Genomic DNA, 23401 nt, shown 5'->3' on the forward strand with positions numbered 1-23401 from the left:
AAAAACTGCCATAAAATAGACTAATATTATTACAAGGTTAATGTTATTTAGGGTTTGTCATATAAAATGGTACTAAAAACTGCCAAAATGCAATGGATTTGCTGTACAGCCAGGACGTTTGTGCACTTTCTAGGCAAGGCTTAATATCTAAAACCCTATAGCAATTTGACAGTTTTTAGTACCATTTTATATGAAAACTCGAGCGTAACATAGCTTTGGGAGCGTCCATTAATCACGTGATCAATTATTCAAGGATTTTTGAACCCCCAGTGATATTCAAAATTATACACACACCCCCCATCCCTAACCAAACATTATGTGTAATTTTAGTTACGAGACAAAATTGTAAAAATTTTGACATTTTTTGAAAATATTGGATTTTTAGAAAAAAGTACACGTGATATCTTACTACACCTCTCTCTCCCCCACGTTATATTTTGTGATTTTTTGTTAACCACCTCCCCTTCATTCCCTAAAAACCTCACGAGATTGATGGACGCCCCTTTTGTTATAACATTGGTCTATTTTAAGGAAAAATTGTCCAATTATTTTGTTATGAAATTTTATAATGTTTTATATATTATTTTAGTTTTTGAGAAACTATTAATTATTGTTTTGATTTTTTTATATTACTTTGTCCTCCTAGCTCTCCGTCTATGTTGATTTAACGGCAGTAGTAAATTTTTTTACGATCCCCGTAAAACATTTCATCGTGTCGTCTAATTTTATCGACTGCACTTGTTTTAAAATGTCTAAATGTCCGCGAAATAAATCCGTAACGTGATTTAATTTGATTTAAATAAATATAATGTTTTAGATTGATATTACCTAAATAGCTAAATTTCAATGTAATAAATATTATCTTGACAGGAGCCTGAAATAATATTTCTTATTATTGATAACGGCTTGTTTATGAATGAATAAATAAATGAATATTTATTGATTAAGTCCATTATTTTTTTGTCTTAATTCATTGTTTTAAAGGTTTTAGAATAACAAAAATACTTTTGCCTACATTTTTCCTGATTTTATTTATTATAATGTTCACAATGTTACATTTTGCACTCGGAAACAATTTTTGCATCCAAGAACGTCATTTTAATTCACTGCATCTGCATTAATCATTTTTATTAATTAATTAAATGTAACAACAACCTTCGTTGCTAATTTAAAACAATATTGAAATGATATCATATAACCAACAAATATATATATATATATATATATATATATATATATATATATATATGCTAGCTGACCCAGCAAACGTTCTACCACATAAATTATTTGTAAAAAATTTCCAGAGAATCCAAAAATTGTCAATTCAAAAATTTTAAAAAAGTTGATATTTTGAGGTTCTAATATCACTCCGACCCGTTTAGTAATATTTTTGCATATAAATAAAACTACTTACTACAATTAAATAATATTGTTCTAGAACATTCTATTAAATTTATTCGAACAAAATCTATCAAAACAATTTGACATTTGACATTTGACGTATGAGCCTCCATCCATTTCTACAATAATGTTTTTACTAAAAAATATAAAATAAAAATGTAAAGTTATAAACTGTTTTGAAATAATTTCTCACTTTTCCCACAATCTCTGGATTAGCACGAATTTTTCAGGACTAAATCTAGCCAAATCGGTTCAGTTGTTTTTAAGTTTTAGCATACCTAACATAATATCTTACTTCATTTTGATGTATAATTTATATATAATATATATATTATATATATTATATATATCTATATATAGGGAATGCAATACCGATCAAAAATTTAATTACCGGTATTTCGATATTTTCGACTTTTAAAACCGGTAAACCGGTAAATTACCGGTAATAAGATTATTTTTAAAAAGGTAAACAAAATTGAAAGTTACTTATACAAATATAAAAAACGGACCTAATAAAGATAAAAAATAATAATAATAAAAACCAAAGAATAAAAGAAAAATTGAACAACAAAACATTTATTTTTAATAATAATGTAACAAAATAATATAAAAATTAATAAAATATAATTACATGAATAGAAATAGTTTATTATAATTACTTATGCGAACTAAAATAAGATTTTAAAAAACAAATATGATCTAACGTACCGTCGTCTAATCTCGATCTTATTTTGGTATTTATATGTTGAGCAGCTGAAAAAGCTCTTTCCGACTCCACGCTTGTTGGCGGTATTGTTAATAAATGTTCATATGCAAGTTTTAGATGACCCCCCTAACACATTTTGCTACTTGTCCTTGTTTGGCAACTAAATAATAATGCCATACAGAATTCACCTCGTTTCCTTTCTTATGTTCTTGAAATATATTGGTTTCTGAATTCATACTTTTGATTAAAAAACAATTGTTTTAAAATTAATAATTTTCCACAAGCACGAAGTAAACAAACTTTCCTAAAATTACTTAAAACTTCACTTATTGGAAAAACACTCCGCACTGAATTAAAAAAATATATTCTCAAATAATTAATTCAGTCAATTTATAATTTTGCACAAGCACAAATTTATCAAACTTCACTACAAAATTGTATCTACGTGTTGAAAAATAGCTTTGCACTGAACTACTAATTTCTATTCTAAAGCAATTATTTCACTAAATTAATATAACTAAACAACTTTCGATCTCAATTTGTATCTACGTACTGACAAAACACTTTGCAATGAACAAATGGCTGTAGAGTTGTATTAGACGATATTTCAATTGGCACTCTAGTAACTTCCACAAGAAAAATAATTCCCCGAATTAATGCATAAAGAAAATAGTAGTTCCCCGAATAAAATTTAAATAAGTAAATACACTAAAAAAATAATGTTTCTCCGAGTTACTATATAACTAGTGCTAGAAGAGTCGAGACAAATTATCGATATCGAGTGCTGAAAAAATAATCGTTGCTAAAATAACAGTAACAAAAGTATAATACTACTCAATATTGACTATTGAGTACTTTTTATCAAAATCAATATTTTACACAAGTTATTTGATACTAAATTAATATACGAAACTTTATTTAAAACAATATAATGATCTTATACTATTCTCAAATGCGACACTTTGTACGTGAAATATATTTAATTTTTTTTAAATTTTCAATATTAAATTACAATCTGTTTTTTAATAAAAATACTTTCGATAATTATGATTAGCATGTATTAAGGGGTTAGGGGTACTTGCAGGCAGGAAATAATGAGTGTTTTCAGTATTTTTTTTTGTTATTAAACGATGTTTTTCTACAAAAATATTAATACAGCATTATTATACAATGTTTTGACTTGATATAACAAAAATTTCAGAAGAAAAAAATCAATATTCCCAAAGTTATAGCTGTTTTTGTTGACCCTGTTTCGAAAAACGGTTCTGGCGGTGACCATCATAACTCCTTGGATATTCATCTAAAATCAATCAAATTGAAAAAATAGTTTTATGAATAGTTAATCCCGGGCCGGATCGAAGGTTTTCTTTTTTTTGCAAAAATTAACAAAATGGCAGCATCAGAAAGAAAAAATCTAGATTTTTGGGTAAAAAATCAACAGTTAATTGGTCTTAAAAAATTCAAATTTTTGAAAAAATAAAAATCCTTCGATCAGGCACGAGTTTATTATGTATTCTAAAAGCTGTATAAATTTCATTAAAATCTACTAAGCGGTTTTTGAGTTACAGTGGTCACCGATTCAAAAAACATAGTTTTGAGAAAAACGCGTTCAAAGTTTTACATTGGATTTACGTACAGAAATACAAATTATTAATTTATTTACACCGAGTCATCTATTCCTGGGCCATATAACAATTCTTCAGCCATTGTGGAAGTTTCCAAAATTTCCATTTGGTGTTGCCTACGAAGCATTCTGCCCTCCCGTGTCGTCTCGTGGGCGCGCTGATCTGCTACTTTCACACGTGCAGCATCCAATTTTTCAGCATACCAATGGGAATTATACCCAAAATTAGATCCTAGGGTACCCATAATCAATAGTAATGACTATGTATATGTATTCAGCAATTTGTACGATAGTAGAACTAGTATTCACGGTTTTTAGGCATATTTTTTAGACTAGTTGGTTGAAGCTCTTAATTTTTTCTGATTATGGATTCAATCTTGAACTACACATCTTGAAAGTAAATTATCATTGCTGAGATCGTTTTAAATCGGTTTAAAAGCTTTTAAAACATCAGGATGTGAGGGAGAATAATCTTGAGTATAAGTATCGAGCTCTCCACTTGCGTCAACGCGCTGGTAAGAGTCCAATAACACAAAAAGTAATCATCTGATCAACTTGAAATTTTCAGAGAACATTTTCAAGATATTACACTTAATGAAAATGCAAAAATATAAAATCGATTTTTCAAAAATTCCAAGTACCCCTAACCCCTTAAGTTAGTATGTATTACCCACTAGTAAGCCCATGTCACTTTAAAAATCCGTTACATTTTTATATAAGATAAAATAACATCATTATTGATTAGTCCGTTCTATTTATTGAAACACGATATGAAGCCCTTTGAAAATAATAAATATTCAGTTTAATGACGAGTCGAGATAATATTTTGACACATGTTTATATAACACAACAGCATGAAGTGATATTTCTTGTCAGCGATCATGGGATTTAAAACATGTACATATGTAACATGTATCCACAAGCGCCATGTAAAAATATCGAAAATACCGGTATTTTTAAGTTATTTACCGGTAAAATTACCGTCGAAAAATTAAGCGGTTTACCGGTAATTCGGTATACCGGTAAACCGGTATTGCATTCCCTATATATATATATATCCTTAAAAGGTTTATTCAACCCGTCTCCTGTTTTTTTGGCAAATTACCAAAACGCGCGCAGAAACGCATCCATTATTTTTTACGCCAGAAATAAATTCCATCTTAGTTCCCTCGAATTTCTGCAAATTCTGCAGAACTTGATTGATTTCATTAAATGAGATGAGAAGAATTTTATTAGGACTTTCATTGGTTTTTTGCTCGTGAAAAATGCTGATGTTTATTATAGGCCATAATTTCGAATCATTTGGTAAATTGACTAACTTAACTTGATTTTATCAATTTTTTTGTTTCTTTTTCGGACATCAGTTTCGAGTTATGATAAATTGACGAGTTACAAATTACAATTTTTGGTTATTCGGTCATTTGTGGTCTCTACTGACATTTCTACTGACTCCTGAAGAACTCCTTGCAGACACCTACAAAGAAAAAGGACTCTACTAACGAGCAAACTGACTTTTAAAAGACGTCTTGTAAGTTATTTCGACAAAACGGACTCAACTGATAAAGGATAATCTTATTAAATGGAGCTTGAAAAAGAACTCTACTGACGAGCAAATTACTTTGTTAAAAAATTCTTCTGAATTCCAATGGGAAAGGGATTTTATTGAGGAGTAAACGAATAAAATGAGGATTTTATTGAGGAGGAGTATTTCTGAAATTTGAACTATAAATTGATTTTCCAAGAACAAAGATCTAATAAACTGCAAAGATAAAAGGGACTCTACTGACGAGCAAACTGATTTTAGAAAAAATGCTTGTAAACTCAAATGAAAAAATAGACCCTACTGATTTTTAAAAAAAATCCTTTATAACACCAATGGTGAAATGGACTCTATACTGACGACCAAACTGATTGTCAAAAATGGGAAAAGGGACTCTACTGACGAGCAAATTGATTTTCGAAAAATTATTTCTTAATACCAACGGGAAAAGGGACTCTACTGATGAGTAAACTTATTTTCAAAAAGATATTTGTGAACTCCAATGAGAAAAGGAACTCTACTGACGAGCAAACTGATTTAAAAAAAAAAACTTTATAACGCCAATAGGAAAAGGGACTCTACTGACGAGAAAACTTATTTTCGAAGAAGTCCTTCTTAACACCTATAGGAAAAGTGTAGACTCTACTGACGACCAATCTGATTTTCGGGAAAATCTTAATAAAATCCAACGAGAAAAAAGGACTCTACTGACGAGCAAACTGATTTTCGAAAAAATCCTTCTCAATTCAGACGAGAATAGGGACTCTACTGACGGGCAAATTAATTTCTATAACTAAAATTTCAAACTGATTTTTTTAATGGAAAAAGGGTCTCTACTGACGAGCAAACTGATTCATATATGTTATTTTAATGTGCTATAAACGATATTACTCATATCGAAGTGCGGTTTCGGGCAACTTGCCAACAAATCAAGTGTTATATATATATATATATATATATATATATATACATTCCTAAATTTTTTATTACCTTAATAATCGTCGATAAATTTCATAATCTCATAAACAATAATTTAAGGATTTTAACGCGCCATTAAATCTAGAGAGGAAATATGAGTATATATGTATATATATATATATATATATATATATATAAATTTTGCGAGGATTTAGAATTAATCCTCTAATTGTCGGATTGAGTGACACCTATGGTTGCAACAGTTGCAACTGTTGCCATTAAGGATTTGCAAACATATTTATTTTACTTTCAAAGGAACTTTATGTGACGACAGCTTTATAATATATTAGATAGATATGCAAATACAAATTGTCTTATATATATTTTATTATATATAATAGAAAAAATTTATTATTAGTAGTTTTTTATAAAGTCTGGTCTTTACTCCAATAAAACTAAATAAAGGTTAAGAAAATCAAAAATTTACCAAGTGCAAATACACATTTTTCAATTAATTATTTTATATATATATATATATATATATCAAGTATGCATAAAACGATCTGTTGTTTTGTTTTAAAACTTAAGTTTCTTTAGAATCCAAATTTGCTTCATATGTTTGACAGTGCCAACCTCAAATTTTTTTTTTAAATTTTCAAGTTATTTTTCAGTTCTGGTGTAAACAATTAAATTCAATATATATATATATATATATATATATATATATATATAACAAGTGCAACTCAAATACTTTATAAATAATTTGATAATGCTTTAATTACAAATTTAACACAAACGTTGACAGAAGTTATGAAACAAAATGTCAAAACTCGACAAATTGATTTTCACATTTATCTATGAGCATTAGTGTATAATAATAATTCCAATATGTAAAGCTGAATAATATATAAAGTACTATATAGTTAAACTGACCTTAATAGACAAATAATCCGTGTTGTATTCCATATCGGCATTTGGAATTTCACACTTGCAAATAATTCAAATCATAAGTTAACTCTTTGAATTTCGTAAACATAACTAAATATAAACAATACATGACAATAACTTTAATTACATAAATATAACAATAACTTTAATTATCCTGAATCGATCGTTAATGCACTAAAAAACTTTTTTAAACAAATAGTTATGAAGTGACAGGAGCGAGTGGCCGACATTTTGAATGTTTGAAACAACGAACAATTTGACATACTTTAAAATTGTTTATAACAATTACATTAAATTAATATAATAATCAAACAAATTAAAGACTAAAATTATAGAAACGTACTAATTATCAAATTAATTTAAATTTTTGAATTTAATTTGCACAATGACAGAAATGTACTGACCGACAAGTGTCAATTTGATTGAAAATGATTTTAGGAAAAATATATGTTTAAATAATTGTAAACATCTAGACTAGATATATAAAACAAACTTTTGATATATAAATACGCTTTTAGTACATTAATAAAAAAGATAATTATGAATTCCGAACAAATTTTTGACATTTTGAATTTTACAACTGCCATAGCATCCAACTTCAAGTTGTTGAGAATGACAGTTCTTAATTATCAATATTTTTTACATCTATTTGTGAATTAACGTTTATAAATGTAATATAAAGATTTATAAGATAAACATTTAATATATAAATAAGCTAATAATAAGTTAATAAACGGTTAATTACGAAAAGTCCAAAAAGATTTTCACGATTTGAATTTCTCGATATACTCGACAACCAACTTCAAGTCGTTGACGGTGACAGTTCAAACCTCCGTTATGATTTGAATTTCCAAAATTTAATATTCTAGATTAATTTTCTGATCCTGTTACTCTGTCTATGTCCTCTGTCCATTTATCCGTCTCTCTGACCACCGTACACGAGTAATAAATAGATCAGACAACTCCCGACAGATAGAAAAAGAGTAAAACCGAAATAGTTGGACTATTTCCAAGAGAAGACAAGTTCTCCTCTGGTTGAGTTTAGTTTAGTTGAACGTTCTCTTTATGTCCTCTAAGTAATTTGGTGCGATATCATTTTATTAGTTTTGCAGAATACTAGAAAGAGAATTAGTCATGTCGAAATATATTATTCGGGTCGAAATAAATTATATTCTGTCTGGTGAATTCTGAATCATGTTGAATTTACATATATTTATGTAATAATAATTATTTAAGAATAGTACGTTGAATGCACTTTTTTTATATTATCGATTAGCTTTGTTAAATTTACAAAGTAAATTAATATGTACTTATTATTTAAAAATTTAAATTAAATTTTGAATTAACAGTTGAGAACTGTCATCCTCAAAGACTTGAAGTTGGTTACCGCGGTTCTTATGAAATTCAAAATGTCGATCTGTTTGGAATTCATAATTTTCTTTATATTACTAATATACTCATAACTTTCTTTATATTATAAGTACTAATAGCAAATTTTTATATCAAAAGGTTATTTTATATACATAATATAGATATTTACAAATAATAGTCAAAACTATTTCTCTCTAAAAACAGTTTGACAAGCTGTCATTTGCAGTAGTCAGTACATTTGTGTACAATGTGCAAATCAAATTCAATTATTCAAAATATTTATTCAATAAAATTAATTAGCTAATTTTAGTACGTTTCTATAATTTTAGTCTTTAATTTGTTGAATCACTGTATTGATTTAATTTATTTTTTATAAACAATTTGAAATTTGAAACAATTTTAAAGTTTGTGAACATGTGTTAAAAATTCAAAATGTCGGCCACTCGCTCCTGTCACTTCATTATTATTTGTTTAATAAAGTTTTTTAGTGCATTAAGGATCGATTCAGGATGATTAAAGTTATTGTTATATTTATGTAATTAAAGTTATTGTTATGTATTGTTATATTTAGTTATGTTTACGAAATTCAAAGTGTTAAGTTATGATTTGAATTATTTGCAAGTGTGAAATTTCAAATGCCGATTTGGAATAAAATACGGATTATTTGTTCTATTAAGGTCAGTTTAACTATATAGTACTTTATTTATTATTCAGCTCTACATATTGGAATTATTATTATACACGAATACTCATAAATAATTGTGAAACTCAATTTGTCGAGTTTTGACATTTTGATTCATAACTTCTGTCAACGTTTGTGTTAAATTTGTAAATAACGAATTCTCGATGCATTTATTTATCAATTATTTGAGTTGCAGGTGTTTTATATATGTTGCATTTATTAGTTTACAGCAAAACATAAAGATAAATTGAAAATTTGAAAAAAGTATTTTTTAGGTTAGGATTGTCGTTAAGATCTGAAACGTCAAAAATTTAGATTTTGTTTGCTAAATATATATATGTATATATATATATATATATATACATATATAAATCTCTTATCAATCTCCGGTACCAGGAAACGATTTTCGATATGAGCCCCATTTACCCGTCAGCGGAGCACCCTTTCTATTTTGTTGTGTTTCTACTTCATCATGAGACATGAGTATCGTATTAAATCGTGATTCCGATCACTTGTGATTTTATTTGTGTCGATTTGTGATTCGATCACTATTTAACGACTTTGCCAACTATATAATTAACGAAACAATTCGAGTAGATCAATCGTTGAAGAAATGGCGATGACATTTCGTAATTAAATAGAATAGACTCTTGACGAGATGTAAATAGATTTGTAATGGTAATGGATATATATATATATATATATATATATATATATATATATTTGTACTATAGTTTTATCGTTCATCTTTCAAAAAATTTCATTTGACAAACTCCAAAAAGATTTATCCAAATCCGAATAACCGTTTAGGAAAAGTATCAAATTATACACCCGTACAGAAGAATTGTATATATATATATATATATATATATATATATATATATAATAATGTTTATTATGACTATTACTATTTTGACTTGTAACAGGATATTGTGAAAACTTTCGTTCAGTTTGTAATAATATTTATTTAATTTTAATTTAAGAATGCTATATGTTTATTCTACGGATTGATTCTCTCTCTATATTTACGAAAACAGATGTTTTGTTCCCGTGCCAAATCCGTCCCATGTTGCACATCATGGTGATGTTCTGTTTTGAAATCTGTAAAGACTTCTAGATTAATTATCATTTAATTGATTTGTTGAAGTTCTAGTAATTAACTCGTAATTATAAACATAGCATTCGATTAGTAATGGATAGGTATTAATTGGTTGGAATTGGGTAACACCCATTGCACGTGGCAATACTTTTTTCAATTGGGTAACACCAATTGCGTTAGGCAACACTTTTTTTTAATATTGATGGACAAATGATTTTATGTAAAATGTAAAATGAAAGATCACCACATTATAATATACTGTTTTTTTAAGGCAAATTGCTGGAACTTCCCGCACCATGATATTGACATTTTGGAAAACTTTGAAAAAAATTGATTTTTGAGAATTTTGAATTTTTTGAATGTAACTACTTTGTTGGCCCGCACATATATCACATACACACTTACATCATTTTTTTCTGAAGTATGCCAAAGTGTTCAGAAAGGTCTGAAACGTAAAGATATATAAAACTAGTGGTGTATAGCATCGTGCCTTAAGGCAACTTGCTGGAACTTTCCGTACCATGAAATTACCATTTTTTAAAACTTTGAACAAAATTGATTTTTGAGAGTTTTGAAAGTTTTGAATGTTTTTACTTCATCACATACACACATACATCATTTTAGGTAAAAAAAAGTTCAGAAAGACTGAAACGTGAAGATGTAGTGGTGTATAGCATCGTGCCTTAAAGCAAATTGCTGGAACTTCCCGTACCACGATATGAGCATTTCAAAAAATTTGATTTTTGAGAATTTTCTACTTTATTACATATACACATACATCATTTTTTTCTGAAGTATGCCAAAATGTTCAGAACGGTCTGAAACGTAAAGATATATATAATACTAGTGGTGTATAGCATCGTGCCTTAAGGCTAATTGCTAGAACTTTCTGTACCAAAAATTATTTTTTTAAAAATAGATTAAATTTTCTTTAGTTTAGGAGATACCGAACTAAATGTACAAAAAATGGCAGTTTTTGCGAGAATTAAGCATTTATTTGATTTGAATAATCTAAAAAACTTTCTGCTTATTTTGACAAAACAATTGCTTTTGAGGATAAAAAATTATTACAACTTATTTATTTTTCATAAAATATTTTTAAAATTTTGGATTAAAATTTCAAAAAATTATCCATGCTAAGCACAGTCTGAGCGCCACTCTGGCACAAATGTTTACCCAAGTGCGTTTAGACTGTTTATGTTTCGCAGTACTTTTCCAATTTCGTAAAAACCATTGAAAAGTGTGAAAATGCCGCCGTGCTAAGCACAGTATAAGTGAAAATGTCGCACAGAATTATTTGCAAATGCGTTTAGACTGTGACTATACAGGAGAACTTTTTCTAACTTTTGTGTAAATTAGGCAGCTATTTTTTTTTAAATTGAATTCGAAATGAAATGACGATTGTTAATGTTCTGAAGATAAGTTGATTTACGATTTACATTTGATTTGCTCATCAAATATAACAAGATAGCAAAAATAATGAAAGTTACATTATTTGTAATAATATGTTTGAAAACGTTTAAAATTTCTCGAATATTTCATTACGGTACGGGAAGTTCCAGCAATTTGCCTTATGCCACAATGCCATACACAACTAGTTAAATTTTATTTTGTTACGGGAAGTTCCAGCAATTTGCCTCAAGGCACGATGCCATACACCACTAGTTTGCAATGGAGCTATATTCACGAGTAAGTGAGATTATTAATTCTTAAGGCATCTCACACAGACGGTCAAATCAATCAGGTTATTATATATATAACGGTTTAATTCGACCGTGAAAATGTCTATTCCTTTTTCTATTTATTTTTAAAAGTTGTCTTCTTAAATAACCATTATCTGGTCATTTTGACAAATGTTTTCAATCGTTGTGATAAATGAGTTTTAGCGGCCGTTAAATTTACGACAGTTTTAGCGGAAAGTGTAGTCGTGGTGATTTAATGAGACGTCTGGGAACAAAATGTGGCGCGACCGACAGAAATATTGTTATTTTTGTGAAATTCGGGATAGATTAATATTGATTTGGCGGATAACAGTTATTTTGAGTTTGATTCTAAGTTAAAAATGTTTTTTGCGGAATTTCTGTACAAAAGACATGTTAAGTGTAAAGGTTGGTGAATGGTATTTTTATATTTATTTGATGCGGATATAAAAGTACTAGCTTATCCCCAGATATCATAACAAATAAAATGCTATATAGAAAAAAAAGAGTGCGCGTAAGTTTCACACGCGATTTAAGTAATACTTTTTTGCTTTTGTACAAGATGGCAATAAATACATCATATAACAATTTTAAATAATGTTTATTAGTAATATGCTAACACTCGTGATGCACACATTTATTAGTTTCAACCATTATACACATTTATATAATGATAAATTATAAATTATATATTTATAATAGCATTAAAATATGTATAATGTGTAAAAATAATAATGTAATTAAAGTCATACTTCAAATTCGACATGATCGGTTTGTCATTTTAATTAGCATTTAGGACTTGAACCTTCATTCGAGAAATGAAGTAATTGCGGAATTGATAAATTCTATAATATTCGTTCACACAGTGGATTATGTTAAACAACGCCTAAACAAATAATGTTTTTGCAACTTCACTTATCATGTAATAATTGTGTTTGAAGAACTTCATGCAATTAAAATTAACATACATTCATTGACTGCTTGTATTTTTTTTTACTTTTTCGCTGGCGATATAATCTTATTTTTTAAACAGCTGAAATATTTGTCTTGCCTAAAAAATATTTTCCAATTTAATAACTTCAAAGATTTATAGAATCTACAAGTCCATTTTTGATTTTATTTTTAGTTTTGCTCGCCAGTAGAGTCCCTTTTTTAATGTTATTTTTAGATTGCTCGTCAGGAGAGTCCATTTTTCTTTAATTTTTAATTTAATCATCAGTCGAGTGTAGTCTCTTTGAATTTTATTTTTATTTTGCTCGTCAGTAGAGTTCTTTTTTCCTTTAATTTTAAATTTAATCATCACTAGAGCCCCTTTTTTAAATTTTCACATTGCTCGTCAGTAGAGTCCCATTTTCTTCCATTTTTAATTTAATTATCAGTAAAGTTTATTTTTCTTATATTTTTAGTTTTGCTCGTCAGTAGAGTCCCTTTCAGTATGCTCGTCAGTATAGTCCCTTTTACCTTTAATTTTTAATTTAATCATCAGTAGAGTCTCTTAGTAGAATTTAATTTTTATTTTGCTCATCAGTAGAGTGTCCCTCCTTTTTTATTTCTAGTTTGGTCGTCAGTAGAGTCCCTTTTTATTTACGAATAATATAGAAATAATTTCTAATCAATAAACTTACGTTTAGTACACGGCCCAAATGTTTAATTTGTTTTATTATTTTCAAGGAACATGGTAAAATATTCTGCTGATTCAGGCATTTTTTATTCAATCAACATTTGTACTACGATGTAACTTTAAAATGTTTATTTATCTATGCCGATTTTCTTGCTGATATCGGTACGCATACAACGACAGATCTCTATTCACATACACGACGACCAATCACAATCGACCCGTATCGAAATGATATCATCGAGAGAGAATGACGAATCATTGGCACTCTCGTCTCGGCCGTAACGCACTTCCGTTGCATTTGTACGGATTTACACCCTAGTCGCGCCTAAAATAGTTTTGTTTCAATAAATACACTTTACAACGAGATTATAATTTTGAAATTGAGACAGAAATGAGACTCTGAGATTGTTTTTCCTTTGGTGTTACCACATGTTAGTGTACAATATTGAAGTTAGCCAAGAATGTGTATAACCTAATATTTTTGTTAGTTCTGGTTTATGTATTATGTAATTAATTTATACTTATACTTTTAACAAATATTTTAATGCAAATTATTTTTTACCGCCTATTTCATCAGCCTCAAAATTTTGCTTATGACTAGTTAATCTAAAATTAAAACATTGGCATATTTTGGCATCGGTTGAAAGTGGTTTTACCAAAATACAAAGTTAGTAGGCGGTAAAGAAATTGTCCGAAACGAATAAAGTCAAAATGGTTTAATTTCCTCGAGGTCAGTTTCTGAAAATTACAACAATTATTGAATTTCATTGAAATAACTGAAATCAGATAGAAAAAAATAAAATTTAGCAAAAATGTGAGCGTTCTGAACAATTCTTATCATAAGCCTATTATAAATCAGAAACTTAAGTTTTGACTATTAACCTAAGACAAATAATTTTGAGATTTTCTTTACAAATTTTTCATTGCTAAAAAAATATTCTGCTTAATAATTAATGTCTGCAATATTTTTATATCGTTTTTAATTATATATTTTCCACTTTTCAGAATATCGGCGAAGCCTATTCTTCGATTCAAGAAGAAGAATTTCTTCACTTTATCTTCAGGGATGGACAGCATTAGTTTGCTCCTACTTTTGATAACATGTCTAAGTCTACACACATGCTTGTGAGTAAAATTTAATTAAAAATAATATATATATTAACAGAAAACTTATTATTTTATTATTTACACAACACCTTGATTAAAATGTTTAAAGAAAACTTATTATTTTATCCAACGAAAACAATCGATATAAAAACTCGCTTTTTCGCAAGCTTTTGTTTTGTTGATTAAACACTCTGTGTGAGTTACCTTAATAATTAATAATTTTACTTGTTCGTGAATATAGTCTCATACTAGTTTTATAAATTTTCTGCCATATTGCAAATAATAACTAGTGGTGCATGGCATCGTGCCTTAAGGCAAATTGCTGGATTCTTCCCGTACCGTACTGAAATATTCGAAAAACTTTAAACGTTCTCAAATATATTATTACAAATACTGTAACTTTCATTATTTTTGCTATCTTGTTATATCTGAGCAAATCAAATGTAAATCATAAATCAATTTATCTCCAGAACATTAACAATCGTCATTTCATTGCGAATTCAATTTCAAAAAAATATTTACACAAAATTGGGAAAGTGCTCCCGTATAGTCACAGTCTAAACGCATTCGCAAATAATTCTGTGCGACATTCTATCTTATACTGTGCTTTGCTTGGCGGCATTTTCACATTTTTTAATAGTTTTCACAAATTCGGAAAAGTGCACCAGTGCATAAAACGTCTAAACGCACTCGGGTAAACATTTGTACCAGGGTGGCTCTTAGACTGTGCTTAGCCTGGGCGATTTTTTGAATTTTTAATCCAAAATCACAAAAATATTTTATGGAAAATAAAACAAATATGTAATAATTTTTTATCCTCAAAAGCAATTGTTTTGTCAATACGAGCAGAAAGTTTTTCAGATCATTCAAATCGGATGCTTAGTTCACTTAAAAACTCCCATTTTTTGCACATTTAGCTCGGTATCTTCGAAATGACGGGACCTGTCTTTGACAAAAACTAATCACTTCTTTTCCCAATCATTACAAATTTGATGTTTTTTGGATTATTCAAATCCGATACTCGGTTCTCTCAAAAACTCGATTTGTAATTTCTGCACTCTTTGCTCCGTATCTCCGTAATGGCTGGATCTGCCTTTGCCAAAAACTAATCAGCACATCTCCCTATCAATAGGAATCGAATGGAAAATGAATCATTCGAATCGGTTGATCCGTGCGCTTGAAATCGTCGACAGATAAATTTGTATCCGCACACACACACATCCATTTAGTTTCTGAGGTTTGCCAAAATGTTCAGAAACCTTTAAAACGTCGAGAAAGGCCTATTACTATAACTACCCTACGGGAAGTTAATAACTTGTTTTGGTTTATACATTTCTTTTTAAATTTAACATAAGATTATTTTTCGTTTTGGTTAGTACTTAAAATTATGATTCAAAAAATTATTAAGGTTTGTCACACAGCGGTTAGCAGGGCTAACTTCATACTAGTGTTAAAAGCAGAAACTAAAACTCGATGCAAAAAAAATTAATTTTGTTTCTTTTTGAATATTTAATTATATTTAAATAGAAAAAATCATGAAGGTTCTATGTACTATTTTATTATTTATTATATACTATTATTATTATTTTTTTTTCTCTTAGATCTGCAAATGCAAAACCTCGTCTAGGAGGCGGCAAAGAAAATTTCAGGGCCAAAGAAAAGCAAGTTCTGGACCAAATTTTAGGCCCAGGCCATTACGATGCCAGAATAAGGCCTTCTGGAGTCAATGGAACTGGTAAGTCTTATCCGACTAATTCTTATAAAATTTCTATATTATTTGTTTTATTTACTTACACAATCTGGATTTATTCGAAACCCAATTATAAATAATTTAAAATTTGATAATACTTAATTATAAATTTATATATTTATTTTAAAAATATATAAATTATATGTATATTAATTATATGGCTTTGTGATAGCTATGAAGTTGGCAATTTGTGGTTTTAATGTTGGTAGTTTGTGGTTTTGATAGTTGGTTTTGAGGTTAAGCGTGATGATTTATCGGTGTTGTATTTAAATACATATTAGTCATTATAAAACGAGATATGAGATATAGTAATTATATAAAATACTTTAATATATAATTTTCCAGTAAAATTAATTGTTAATAATTTTGAAGATTTCTTTCAAAATTATGAATAAAATTATATGCAATTATATTTTTTTGTTTTTCGCTTAAAAAATATTTTACAATTATCAATCAAAATTTATTTGAAAATTAAAAATTTCACTTTTAAAATAAAATTAAAAATCACAATAACAAATTAGATTTCTCAATAATTCAACCCAGTGCCAAAGTTAAACTCAAATATTCAGTATCATGTCGTCTATCGGCGACACTCGTACACACAGGTCGTCAAACGATATTATTATTATTTTATATTAGAATACTAGAACTTTTTAATGAAACGTACAAAATATTTTACTTTTTTCATAAATTTCATTATTTTTTTAATTATTTTATAAATATTTATTTATTTTTATATACTCGCCTAACCTCAAAATTACATGTTCAAAACTCATGCTACCAAGATCAAAATACCATATTAGTGTTGCCATATGAGAAAGAAATTATTCTAAAATAAATACACAAATATTTCTACTTGATCTTGAAATAATATTGTTATTAGTAAAGCAAATATAAATCTTTTAAAGGTTTATAAACAAACTAAGATAAAATAATAAAATATATATATATATATATATATATATATATATATATTTAAAAAATATATATTTTAAAATTGAAATATTATTTATTTATTATTTCACTATTCTAAAATTTTCTATTTAACATCAATTTAATTAATAAATTTAATTTTTTGCCGAATTTTTCTGAATTTAGCTAAAATTTTAGATCTCAAAAACATATATATATATAATAAGTTACTAAAAGTTTCGTCATTTTATCCCAAAAAATAATACTAATAGATTTATATTTTGTGGCCGAAAATATATTTTTGAAAAACCTAACCTAAATCAAATTTTGGAAAAAAATCATATTATAAAGAAAAGTTTATCAATTTTCATTAATTTTTGCTAATATTTATATTCTATAACATATATTTAATATATTAATTCAAATAATTTAAAGATTACATGCCTAAAATATGTTTTGAAAAAACATAACCTCAAAATATTTTAATTTTACTATCTTGCGCCCAAAGAAATAAACATTATAAGTAAAAGTTTTATAGCGTATTGCGAATGTTTTGTTTACAGAATTTTCAAAAATAAATTCAAACAATTTTAATATTAAGTGACCGAATATATTTTTTTGAAAAATCTAACCTCAATCAGATTTTGGAAAAAAAAAATCATATTATAGAGTACATAAAAGTACATAAATTTTTATCAATTTTTGGCTAGAGAACAAATATCACTAACATATAATTAATTTAAGTAATACATGTATGAGAATATATTTAAAAAAAAACATAACCTTAATATATTTTAATTTAATTCTCCTTTTTTTGTTGTAAAAAGTCACATTATAAGTAAAAGTTTTGTATCATTTTGCAAATGTTCTGTTCTGTTACAAACAAATTAAATATTAATTCAAATAATTTAAATATTAATAAATATATTTTTGGAAAACCTAACCTCAAAATTTTTGAAGAAATTATATAATAAACTAAATTATCACTTTTTTGGTAATGCTTTATTTTTTACAATTATTATTGAATATTAATTCCAATAATTTAAAGATCAAATATCCGGAAATTTATTTCTGAAAAATTTAACCTCAAATCTAAATTACTGAACGTTGATGTATTTAATTTTATTTTTAAAAAAGAGTTGAAAACAACTTATTTGAAAAAAATTTGTAATTTTATTGAACATAATCTTCATTCAATCTTAAATAATTTCTTGCTTCTCTCACATTCTCGGGTTACGAAAAATATTACAAGACTAAAAGTGGCCAAATCGGTTCAGTCGTTTTTTGAGTTTTAGCATGCCTAACATAATGTCGAATTCCACTATATATATATATATATATATATATATATATATATATATATAATTATAAAGTCATTTACAATAACGTAAATAACTCCCGTGACACTTCTGTCATGTGAACGGTTAATATTTGACATGTGTCACGCACAATTATGTCACTCAAAGATTTTTTATCACTGCCTACATTCCGAAGAATGTAATATTTTTAACATCAAAGCAAACGTTTCGAAATGCAGATGTTTATGCGTTTTTTATTTAAAGTTAATTTTAGTTTGGATGAACTGAATTCTGAGTAATACATTATATAAATATACATGTAGTTTTATTAGAATCGTTAATTTGATTTACAATTTGGAGTTCTTTCTGTCTAAAATGTGTCAAATGAATGCTTGCATATTAATGCCTATTCGATGAGATTTAACGAACTCACAAGGAGACTCTCAGGGTTAATGATCTGGGTTTTTGATGAAACTTGGGAAGGTGATAAGGTTGATAGTCAAAATGTACACCTTAAAATATTATAGGCCTATGATAAGTAGTTTAATTTTAAAAATCCATTGAAGTTGAGAAAATCAAATAGCGCGCATACAGTGTCTTGCATTAATATGTATATAGGGTCAGTTTAAGCGATGGTATTTATTTTTTGCACTTGTATTCATAGATAATAAAGTTAAAAAATATCTGTAAAATTAATTTTCTAATATGTCAATATTGCAAAAATATTTGTGATTATTAACTCAATGCAACAAAAATTGATATATTTAAAATAAATCTATAAGTACATATATTATACGTATTAACACTCTATTCTAAAAGTAGTAGACATTTTAATATGGAATACTGTATGCTTTTCAAGACTTTAATTAATTTTTTATAATTAAACCGCTTCTCATAGGCCTATAATATTTTACAGGGTTTGTCCTGACTATCAACTCAATCACCATGCATAGTTTCATCAAAATCCAAGAAAAATAAAACTGACAGTTTCCTTGTCAGTTTTAATATTATTATTAAAAACAGCTATAATATAATTTATTTATTTTACAAAATTAATTCAATACCATACATTTTATCTAAAAAAATTAAAATAACCAAAAAACTTTAAAAAAAGTAATATTATGTTTAACGACAATTTCATGATTGCGTGACATTCGGTTTTATAAAACTGATTTAAAAACTTCTGTTAATTTTTTTGTTGTAAATATTAAAATAACTCCAAAATCTAACGCGTATGTATTTGTTAAATCCTATCCGATGATGTTTTTTATTATTATTAATTATTAAATTGACTAAGAAAACTCATTTTGTTTAAAACAAAAATTAAATAAACAAAAAACTAATACTCACGTACTTGTTACAGTAAAATCTTGCTTAGAAACGACAATTTTATGATTGTCGTGACATTCGGTTTTACAAATTTGATTTAAAAACTTCTGTTGTAAACTTCTGTTAATTTTTTGTTGTAAATATTAAAATAATCTCAAGATCTAACGCGTATATATTTGTTGATTCTTATCCGATGATGTTTTTTATTAGTAATAATTATTAAATTTACTTAGAAAACTCATTTTGTTTAAAAAAGAAAATTAAATAACTAAAAAACTCATGCTCACGTACTTGTTACAGTTTAAAAACGACAATTTCATGATTGTCGTGACATTCGGTTTTGCAAATTTGATTTAAAAACTTTTGTCAATGTTTTGTAGTAAATATTAAAATAACCTCAAAATCTAACGCGTATATTTTTGTTGAATCCTATCCGATGATGTTCTTTATTATAATTGACTTAGAAAACTTATTTTGTTTAAAAAACAAATTAAAATAACAAAAAAACTAATACTCACGTACTTGTTACAGTAAAATCTTGCTTAGAAACGACAATTTCATGATCGTCGTGACATTCGGTTTTACAAATTTGATTTAAAAACTTTGTTGTAAACTTCTGTTAATTTTTTGTTGTAAATATTAAAATAATCTCAAAATCTAACGCGTATATATTTATTGAATACTATCCGATGATGTTCTTTATTATAATTGACTTAGAAAACTCATTTGTTTAAAAAAATAATTAAATAACCAAAAAACTAATACTCACGTATTGTTACAGTGAAATCTTGCTTAGAAACAATTTCATGATTGTCGTGACATTCGGTTTTACAAATTTGATTTAAAAACATCTGTTGTAAACTTCTGTTAATTTTTTGTTGTAAATATTAAAACAATCTCAAATCAAACGCGTATATATTTGTTGAATCCTATCCGATAATTTTTTTTTTATTATTTATTATTAAATTGACTTAGAAAACTCATTTTGTTTAAAAAAATTAAAATAACCGAAAAAGTAATGCTCACGTACTTGGTACAGTTTAAAAACGACAATTTCATGATTGTTGGACATTCGGTTTTACAAAACTGATTTAAAAACTTCTGTTGTAAACTTCTGTTAATTTTTTTGTTGTAAATATTAAAATAACCTTAAAATCTCGCGTTTATGTTTGTTGAATCCTATCTGATGATGTTCTTTATTATAATTGATTTAGAAATCTCATTTTGTTTTACAAAAAATTAAAATAACAAAAAAGCTAATACTCACGTACTTGTTACAGTAAAATCTTGCTTAGAAACGACAATTTCATGATCGTCGTGACATTCGGTTTTACAAATTTGATTTAAAAACTTTTGTTGTAAACTTCTGTTAATTTTTTGTTGTAAATATTAAAATAATCTCAAAATCTAACGCGTATGTGTTTGGTAAATCTTACGTAATGATGTTCTTTATTATAATTGACTTAGAAAACTCATTATAAATTATTTTGCTTAACCTAAACCAGCCATTTTATTTTTTAAATACTTAAAAAAAATTAAAAAAATAATTCTTGCATATTGTTTCCTATCCGATAATATGGTTACAACTTACTACTTTTATTTTTAAATGATTTTACAACAATAAAATTTATAAAAACTACTTCAAATAAATCCGGCGCCAAGTAATTGCTTATTTAAAAACGACAATTTCATGATTGTCGTGACATTCGGTTTTACAAATTTGATTTAAAAACTTTTGTCTATGTTTTGTTGTAAATATTAAAATAATCTCAAGATCTCGCGTTTATGTTTGTCGAACCCTATCTTTTGATCTCATCTTGTTTAACAAATCTCATTTTGTTTCAAAAAAAATTAAAATAACAAAAAAACTAATACTCACGTACTTGTTACAGTAAAATCTTGCTTAGAAACGACAATTTCATGGTTGTCGTGACATTCGGTTTTAACAAATTTGATTTAAAAACTTCCGTTAATTTTTTGTTGTTAAATATTAAAATAACCAAATAATTCTAGCATATTCGAACTATTTGATGAGATAATTACAACTTCCAACTATTATTTTTAAAATATTTTACAACAATAAAATTTACAAAAACTACATAAAATGTATCAGGCGCCAAGTAATTATTTGCCAAAAAATTCTGCATAACAATTTTTACCCTTATTAACCAAGGACTATTACACTAATTTACTTACATCAATAATTTATTTACCACCATCTGTTGACAATATCTATCAATCTATCACATTTTGAGTTTCGAAATACACTAGTTCAATGAATGATACACAGATGGCCCTGCTATCGTACGCATAAACCTGTTCGTAAGAAGCATTGCCACAATCAGCGATATCAAGATGGTAAGTCACAGATAGAAGGGTTTTTTTTTATTTATTATTATTTTATTTTAGTTTATTAATAATAATAATAAAAAAAAATTTTATGATACTTCACAAAACGCAATTGGGCTGAATTTGTTTTATATCATTCATTGTCATTTGCTGAACGCTTGTGCCAGAGATTTGTTTTTGTTTTGTTTCGCTTTTTATATAAATATAATATTTATTTATATGTTTTCGATGCGATGAGATTTATACTAATTGTAAGTGATATAAGGTTAGGGGTTGAAGTATTTGCTAACGTTTTGCGTCTTGGTTTGATTCGTTTTTTTGGGAAAAAGGTTGTAAAAAGTAGAAAATTTGGATATACAATGTGAAAGACAGAAAGAAGAGAGCCTGGTGATTTGGTGACATTTCAAATTCTACAGTTCTCTCTTTCTCTAACCACGTAACGCCTTTCGTTGCGTATACGTTTGTCTCTTTTGCTCTTACGATAAAATCAAATGTATAGCTCCTCTTTCTAATATTTCTGCTTATTTTTGAAAAATCTACATATATAGCCTTCTCTTTCGAATTTTCCGTTTTTTTTGAAAAAATCGACATGTACAGCTCTTTTTTTCTAATATTTCTGCTTATTTTTTAAATATCTACATGTATTGCTTTCTCTTTCTAATATTCCTGCTTATTTTTTAAAAATCGACATGTATTGCTTTCTCTTTCTAATATTTCTGCTTATTTTTGAAAATCTACATCTATAGCCTTCTCTTTCTAATATTCATGTTTATTTTAAAAAATCGACATGTATAGCTCTCTATTTCTGTCACTACGTAAAATATCTTTGTCTCTTTGCGTAACGAAATAACCTTAAAATGAGATTCATTTCTGACTTGCTCATTTGACAAAGATTGAATTGCTTCCTAAGAAGTTTTACTTCACCAAATATATATTTTTAGAATAATCATAAAATAGAATAAAATATATGAGATAATATATAAAATAAAAAATAGTTTGAGTTATGAAAGCAAATAGTTCTAAAGTTAGTAATAGCATAAGTAAAG

General features: G+C 27.0%; 1 protein-coding gene across 1 annotated transcript in view; it reads left to right on the top strand.

Annotated features, from left to right (window-relative positions):
- LOC113386467 overlaps positions 1 to 23401 on the top strand; it is a 45053-nt gene that overhangs the window by 7839 nt on the left and 13813 nt on the right. The window contains exons 2-4 of the mRNA XM_026624247.1: positions 14616 to 14735; positions 16319 to 16452; positions 16693 to 16729. Of these exons, the coding sequence (XP_026480032.1) occupies positions 14616 to 14735; positions 16319 to 16452; positions 16693 to 16729 (291 nt within the window). The remainder of the gene's footprint in view (positions 1 to 14615; positions 14736 to 16318; positions 16453 to 16692; positions 16730 to 23401) is intronic.

The sequence above is a fragment of the Ctenocephalides felis genome, unplaced genomic scaffold (genome assembly GCF_003426905.1).
Source record: "Ctenocephalides felis isolate EL2017-DRISC unplaced genomic scaffold, ASM342690v1 CF-g0.4_SCAFFOLD_03571, whole genome shotgun sequence".
Classification (NCBI taxonomy): Eukaryota; Metazoa; Arthropoda; class Insecta; order Siphonaptera; family Pulicidae; genus Ctenocephalides; species Ctenocephalides felis.